Genomic DNA, 8,145 nt, shown 5'->3' with positions numbered 1-8,145 from the left:
TAAAGTAGGGCCTCAGGCCACCATTTAGCAGCCATATTAGCACCCCTAATAGCACACCTAACACCAGCCATCATGGTCTGGTGGGCTCGCTCAGCACTGCCATTTTCTTCTGGAGATTTAACATAAGAGCTTTCAAACTGTAAGCCCAATTTATCGCATATTTTGGACACTTCAGTGTTTATAAATTCTGTTCCACCATCAGTCCTTATTCTTCTGACCTTATAAAGAGGAAATTGACACGACAGCTTCCTCAATAAAGACTTAATTTTCCCAGGTACCTCTTTTAAGGATTTTACGATAATGTACCACTTATAAGCAGTGGCGTCATCTACAACAGCCAATGCGTATCGGTACCCAAAAGATCCGTATAAACCGTTAACTCTTAATCGTCCGGTTGAATCCATATGAAGTGTATGTAGTGGTTCATTACTCTTATTTCCCACCAAATTTCTATATGACATTCTTTTGTCCTTCATTTGAGCGCACGTTTTACAGAAAAACGAGACCTTCTTAAGCTCTGAATACGAAATATGAGGAAGACCCTCAATTTTCTGGTTGCTGATAGTCCTAATTAGACGTTCCTTACCGACATGACCCAGTCTTAGGTGCCACACCTTTAAAAGGTTAGCTAAGCTACCACTCTGAGTGCTAAAAACACGCCTTTTAGTCGGTTTAATACTCGGTAAGTAATAGACTTCTCCTATTGCCACTGCTGCAAAGAGCAATTTTTGGTCATTCCCTATAAAAAATAGAAATCCACCTGATTTTGACTGAAAGTGCCTAAATCCCTGTCGAGCTAAATAGTAGGCACTCAACAAGTTACTATCACACTTACGGTCAAATGAGACATCACTTAGTGTTAATACACTCAACCTCTTTTTAGGGTTTAAAACGGTAAGTTTTATTGATCCCTTTGGTGAGCTATGAGAAAAGCTCCCGTTTCCGTAGGTAAAAGTGTGGCCCTGACTCGGTTTTAGGCTCCCACTAAACCAGCTTCGATCTGATGTTATAGCTCGGCCTGCACCAGTATCAACCACCCACATATCATCGGTCAGTTTTAACTTCTTCAAGGCTCTCAAATAGGAGTGATGCTGCTTACGTACCTCCTCTTCGATGTCGTCCATTTGTAGTGGGGACCTGACAGGGGTATTCGGCACGTTGCCACCATCCTCAAAACCTTTATGGTAGGCGGGGTCCAGATCCTCAATGTCGTCCATCTCCTCGTCCTCAATGCACTCTTCCAGAAGAGTCTTCCCACACTCATTTAGGCGTTTTTCCCCTTCTAGCACCACCGATTTGAGGGTATTAATCGGGGTTGTCTTCGCCTTCTTGGCCTTCTTAGCACCCGGTGCAGTGTTGATATCGGTCCTAAAAAGGGGCCCACCTTCGCGGTTAGGATCCCTATCAGCGATCATCACCGAACAGTCCGATTTAAAGTGTCCACTCTTGAGGCAGTAAAACCACCTTTTTCCACCCTCACCTGCACCGCTTTTTCTCTTGACCCCGACATTGTTGACAGGAATCGCTTGGGTTTTATCCATTAAACCCACTTCTTTCTTGGATCGGTCACCAAAGGTCTTGCGTAAGTCCACTTCGACCCTATCCACCGTGAAGTCCTCTTTCTTCATGGAGATCGCTGAAGCCCAAAATTCACTTGAGAGTTGTGACAGGATTTCAATGCACAGCCAAGACTCGGTCACTATGTCCTGGCCGAGCAGCTTCCGAGACTTTCTGTTAATCTCGTTCTTTGCCTTCTTAAGTTGCGCGAAAAGTGTCCTTAAGTCACGCCAAGGGCTACGCAACACCTTCGACCAGGCCCGGGTCAGCTCAATCAGGCCCGCAGCGTCACCTTGGCCGAAGTCCTTCTCGAGAAGTCGAATGACTTCACATGGGTCCATGGAGGACACCACATCGGGAAGGGTAGAGAGAAAGAAGTTTGGAAGGACCTGATTGAGCAGGTTTTGTAAGTCGCCCCTTCCTCTCATCCAGTGCATCACGTCCCACCGCGCCGAGAGCGCCTCTTGCTCGTCCATTTTGGTGGTCGGTGGTGCTGGCTTCTTAGGATTGTCCCGCAGGAAGTCGGCCATGAGCACCTTCGCTTCAGGCTGTTCCTTCTCTTACAGCTTCGTTTGGTACTGATGGTCCAACTGATTGACGTAAGTCAACAGCTTGCCCTTCCACATAGTGTAGGACTTACCATTAAATTTCTCGAGGCCACCACCAGTCTTAGCAATAGCAGCCATTGAGAAGTACTTGAAATGTTGCTTACACACGTAGCTGGTAGTTGCCGTCAGTTTTGGATATGAGGTGGCATCACATGGCCACCTCTCCACCACATCCCTCGGCTTATCTTAAGTTGGGTGGACGCTGGCCTCTTTCCTTCAGCCATTGCCCTTATTGACATTTATCCAATCAAATAGACTATTTGATTGCCTTTTAACCCATCATATTGCACAAACCGAGTATACAAACTCAAAGGTATTGCGTCGCAACATTCGTGCACACACGAGCAGCGTCCGACAACTTGGCAGGAACGGACTAAACGTCACGCCGTTTATAATCTACGAGTGTCTAGCGGACTGCGTGTCTCTTGTTGAGTATGCAAAAGTTGTCCAGAGTCCTCGAAAAGTGTGGAAAAGAGTGCTAGAAGCGGCAATAGGACTGCAATATCTCCACGATTTGGGTGTAATACATGGCAATATCACGTCAGACTGCGTGGTTGTACACCTTTGCCAGGTCAAGATGGTGCTACTCCACTTCAAAACGGATATTTTTAAAAATATGAAAACAAAAATTTGATTAGAAAAAAGTAACACTAAAAAGGAAATTCAAAGTGGTGAAAACGCAGAGCAAAGTGGTTCTCTCAGGTTGAACTGCAGCTAGGTGCCGTACTGCATGTCCTCCATGCGCTCCGCGGCAGCAACGGCATGCTGGCAATGCAGTGCCATCCTGCTAACAAGGCGCAAGTCGATACAGCCGATGCCGCGCCTCGCCGCGCGCTCCAGTATCTCCATTTGAGCAGCCGCAACCGTCCCACGAGGACGCTCCGCAACCAGCTCTTCACGGGACAAGGCAAGGTCGGCCTTGATCTTGGCCTTAAGAACGCTGAAACACCCTGTAGTACCAGCTCAAAAGTCGATATACGCTGGCCTTTTAAAATATATTGTAATACAGTATACTGCGTACCTTCAATGGGGTTACACATTGGAGAGTATGGAGCCAGCCGTAGAAGTACGAAGTCGGCTCGTTCAGCGACGCGTTCTTCCGTTTGGTTATGGGCAGGGGCGTTGTCGAGAACGACAACGATTTTCTTGCCCTGGAAGTGCTCTTGAAAGATTGGCGAGGACTTGACTTTATTGTAGATTTCCTCAACAAAAGCAGCGTTAACATCCATGCGGATGCTGCCCCTTTGTAACTTATAATGCACCAGCCCTAAATCCGTTGAAACGGCGCACTGTACTTGCAGGTTGGCGCCCCTGGATGGCGGTAAGACGATCGTCGCCCGCTCGCCCCTTCTGGCACGCCCTTGGCTACGTTTACAATACAAGTTATAATTTGTCTCATCGTAATATACGATGAGGTTTCCTGCACTCATGTGCTCGCGCAGCTCTTTGGCAAACTCCATTCGCTTTGCTTTGTTGACTTCGCTGTTGCAAGTCATCGGCTCCACGCGGACCTGTTTCATTAAAATAAAAATATTATTTAAAATAAACATAATATATATTTTACCATTGTAACATACCTGTTTGGTGGTGTACATGTACAACTTGCCAATCAGCTTGTTGCTGATTGTCGAGGTGCTTAGGTCCACGCCGAAGTCGAATTGCACCATGTCTCTCATTGCACTGAGAGTGTAGGTGCAATTTTCTTCGAGGTACTCCTCGAGTGCCGCCTCGATCTCCGGAGTGCATTTGAAGTTGGACGGACGGGCTCCTCCGCGCGGGAGCAGCTCCGCCCGTCCTACTTCCACAATTCGACGTGCTGTGGTGGCGGGGATGCCGTTGTGGGCGGCCACAAGCATCCAGTTCACGCCCGCGCGGTGGCTGTCGAGGACACGTGCTCTGGCAAATGAAGGGTGCGGGGCTCCGGGCATCTTGGAGTAGGAAGAGGCTTGGGGCTTGGGAGAAGATTGAAAAGTGAGAGCGAGGAGTGGCAATGAAGTGCTCGCGGGCACGTGGGTTGATCCGCTTTGAACTGCGAATAAACCACTTTGAAGTACGGAGTGCGTTTACTCAACAAATTTGTGAAGTGACATAAATTCTAATGTAAAAGTTGAAAATAAATTTTATAACGTTTTGGTTACTTCACCACTTTGAAGTGGAGTAGCACCTGGCAAAGGTGTAGACTCCAATAACAAGCCACTTGTGTGTAAAGAGCTGGCTACGGAGGCCTCCAAAGAGAGCGACGTGTACGCGCTCGCCTGCGTCATTCTAGACGCTGTCAGTACAGCTACGATAGAGGACTGGGAGGATAGTTTTAGCAGCATGGAAGAGCAGCCAGAGCAGCCTGGTGGAGTGAGCAACGCAGCGTGGAAATTAGTCGAAGCAATGAGGTCTGCAGACCCCACGGAGCGGCCAGAAATGGACGCGGTAGTGCGCGTTGTACTGACGCTGACGGAGCGCGAGCGTCCGTGGAGTGACGAGCAGTTCCCAGAGCTTTTACTACACGCTCCTGACGTGTGGACTGCGCTCCGTAGTGCCAGTCAAGCGCAAGAAACTGGCGTGGAGATGTGTGCTCACGTGCTCTCTCGACTGGAGCCAGTGCTAGCTCGACTCTGGGACGAAGGAATCGTGTTCGCAGAAGCGGAGAGTGGGGAGCTCAACTGGCAGACTCGCACCGAACATCTGCTGCGTAGCATGCGCTTCCTTACGACGCGCTATTTGCCGTCGAGAGGCGGTCGAGAGCCGCTGAAGATGGCTCATTCCCGGCGCTTTTCGACTGAAATCCAGCAAATCCATCGCCAGTTAGACGCGCTATTTGCCGAATTTGACAGTGAAAATTCAACTTTTGAGAGCGATTCCAGTAGTGAAAGTTCGCGCCCAAGTGCCGAGGAGTGGGGACTTGCATGGGAATTTGACGTTGGGGATCTCACGACTTCGTTTCACGAATATTTGGATAGTGTAGAGCAGTCGAGTGCTGCTAGGTGGGTGCGATCTGACGTGGCGATGGAGGCTCTGACGGTGATGCGGCACGAGCTGGACAACTTCCGCTACGCGTTCTCGGATTCGCAGCTCGACTTGGTGGTGCGTGCTGTCGATGTGTGTGCCCAGCACGTAGGAGCACTAGTGACGTCTACGCCCGACTGGTTTATCTCGACGTATGAAGTGCGAGACGAGAGTTGGTGGGAAGGCGTTCGCGTTGCGATCCAAGAGCCACAACACGCTTCGGATGGTGGGGATTTAAGTGAAGTTGTTGTACGACAGGCAGCCATTTGGTCGGAGCTCGTTCATCCGCACATAGTGGAGTTGTTCGGAGCGTGTCACGTTGGCTCCAGCCCGTTTTTCGTGTTCGAACGCGCTCGTGGAGGCTCGTTGATGGAGTTCCTGTCACGGTACCCGGATGGTACGAAATACACGCCACCGTTGTGGCGACTACTGTACGAGGCTGCGTTGGGTCTGCAGTATCTTCATGAGCGCGAGATTGTGCACAACGAGCTTCGTAGCGACAGCATCGTCGTTGTGGTGGAGAAAACGACCAATAGAAGACGCCGCGGGAGGAAAACGAGGCGGTATCTTGGACTTAAAAGCTCGAAGCAGGAGGTGGCCAAGCTCAACGGACTGCACTTTGTACCTCTACATGGCCCGCGGTTGCTTGCGGACGTCTCGGCTGATAATGACGCACGGTGGCTAGCTCCCGAGCGTAGAGGAAGCGGTGGCGTACCGTCGCTGGCGTCGGATATCACAGCTTCGGTGTGGTCATTGTTGAGGCAGTTTTACGCAACACTCTAGAGAGTGACGAGCTGTTGGACCAGTCGCTCTTAGAGCAGAGACCGGATCCATTCGAGCATGAAGCGTGGGAACTGGTCAAGAGAATGTGCGCGTGGCAGCCAGAGCTACGTCCGTCAGTCTCGTACGTGGTGCAGCAGCTCGGCCAACTGGCGAACAGGGAGCGACACTCAGGTCAACGCGAGTCGGAGGAGGTGGATACAGCGAGTGACGAGCGTTTGAACACTGCAAGCGAGTCGACACAACTACATGTAGTAGACGTAGAGCTACACGTACCAGGGGACTCGCCTTTGACGATCTCGCAGTCGTTCGAGACGTTAAAGGAGCAGATCCAAAGCCACGATGACGCTATCGAGGCGAGCAATGGCGACTTGGACGCACAGATTCTGCTCCGAATGGAATATTTCTTCGCGCGTTTGTGTCGTGTCGAGGCCGATTTGGACCAAGACAGCGACGAGACCAGCGCGTTTCCTGCTATCGTGACCAGTTTCGTGGATATTTTGACGCAGTTCAGGCTTCACGTGAGCGTCGGCGGCACTGGCAGCCGCATCACGCAGATCGCGGCCACTCGCCAGCGCACCACCGACAAGTTTTCATTTCACAAAGACCTGGACGATTTACTGCGCTCGCATGAGTGTTTGTCGTCGGAGAAGGAAGACCTGCACGACTGGAAGGGCCAATGGTATTCACATCGAGCGCGACGGACGCTGAGCTGCACGTGGACGCTGATGAACCCAGACGCGGCCGAGTTACTGCTGGGCGAGCTCAAAGATGCCCACGACCGGGAAGAAATCCTCGCGTTGCTACGGTTCGAGGTCACTCGCCATCGCTCTAGCTACACACCGGCACAAGTGGAAGCCATGGGCTCTGCGTGTTGGGATATATCGCGTCGACGTCGGATAGTTCCCACCTGTGGCGACCACCGAAATGGTTTATCCCGCCGTACGAAGTCGAATTTAACCCACGGGAGTCTCTGGGTCAGGGTGCGTTTGCCTCGGTTCATTCTGGAACGTGGCTCGGTACACCCGTCGTCATCAAGAAGCTCACACCTGTGTCATTTAACCCACTGGCTGCTCAGCCTAGTGCTGTGTTTTATCGAGAATTGAGTATCTGGTGTCGACTGAACCACCCATATGTGGTTAAATTGTACGGCGGCTGCCATGTAGGCGGCCAGCCCTTCTTCGTGTGCGAACCGGCAACCAATGGCCGTCTAGACACGTATCTACATCGGTTCGACCCGGTGGGCACTAGTGTAGGCACCAGCAGCTTGAGATCTACCTCTACCGTTAGTGGACACACCAGTGGCTTCAGTAGAGAGACGTCCAACGGGTCTACATGCAGTTCTGGCTTCTCAGCCGACAGTGTAGGCTGCTACAGGCGTTGTGAGGCTTGGAAGAAGCTCCGCCAGAGTGCACTTGGGCTGCAATACCTTCATCAGCACAGCATCGTACACGGAGACCTCAAGTGCGACAACATCCTCGTGACTGCCGACGGGACAGCGAAACTCACGGACTTTGGCCTCAGCTCTATCCGTCGATATGTCGATAGTGAACAGGAACAAAGTACTCAAGTGTCGGTGGTGGGTGCGCAGAGATGGAAAGCACCCGAGTGCCTGACCGGCACACCACCGACCTTCGAGTCGGACGTGTACTCGTTCGGCATGTGCATTCTTCAGGCGATTAGTGGCGAGTTCCCGTGGGGTGCTCGCATGCCGGATGCAGCCGTGCGCTTCCACGTACGACGCGGTGCACTGCCGCCTCGACCCAAGGGCTTTCAAGACGACGCTCATTGGGAACTCGTCAAGCAAATGTGCTGCTTTGACCCTCAGCAGCGTCTGAAGCTTCCGGTGGTCGTGCAACGACTCACACGCTTCGCGGATCTGGAAGCGAGACGACAACGCGGAGGAGTTGGTGGGCACATGAGAGAGCTGCTGCTATAATACCACAAGTTAGAGGACCACGTTGAATGTTCGTACCGTATCCTCTTGATACTCATCGTAAGCCTCCACAATTGTAATCGAGGTAGCCAGGTTAAGTATCGATACGTTGAGAGAGCGACCGACATCATTGTCAGGACAACGAGACCGCCTCTCCGTTCGATGGAACAGCAAGTCGATCGTCATTATTGCTGTGAGTCGATCGTCATTGAGGACACGACCACCGATAGCCGGGCTGACCACATGGGTGTGTTAGCGGCGACA

General features: G+C 51.5%; 1 protein-coding gene across 1 annotated transcript; it reads left to right on the top strand.

Annotated features, from left to right (window-relative positions):
* Positions 1-4,484: 4,484 nt before the first annotated feature.
* On the top strand, positions 4,485-7,884 carry PITG_04344 (protein kinase; the record flags this gene model as incomplete). The annotated part of the gene is made up of 4 exons (XM_002905938.1): positions 4,485-5,243; positions 5,424-5,909; positions 5,972-6,928; positions 7,024-7,884. The coding sequence occupies 4 exons, from the start codon at positions 4,485-4,487 to the stop codon at positions 7,882-7,884; spliced, it is 3,063 nt and encodes a 1,020-aa protein (XP_002905984.1).
* Between the last annotated feature and the right edge of the window lie 261 nt (positions 7,885-8,145).

This window comes from Phytophthora infestans, genomic scaffold, assembly GCF_000142945.1.
Source record: "Phytophthora infestans T30-4 supercont1.5 genomic scaffold, whole genome shotgun sequence".
Lineage (NCBI taxonomy): Eukaryota > Oomycota > Peronosporomycetes > Peronosporales > Peronosporaceae > Phytophthora > Phytophthora infestans.
This window is presented reverse-complemented; position numbering and strand designations above follow the sequence as displayed.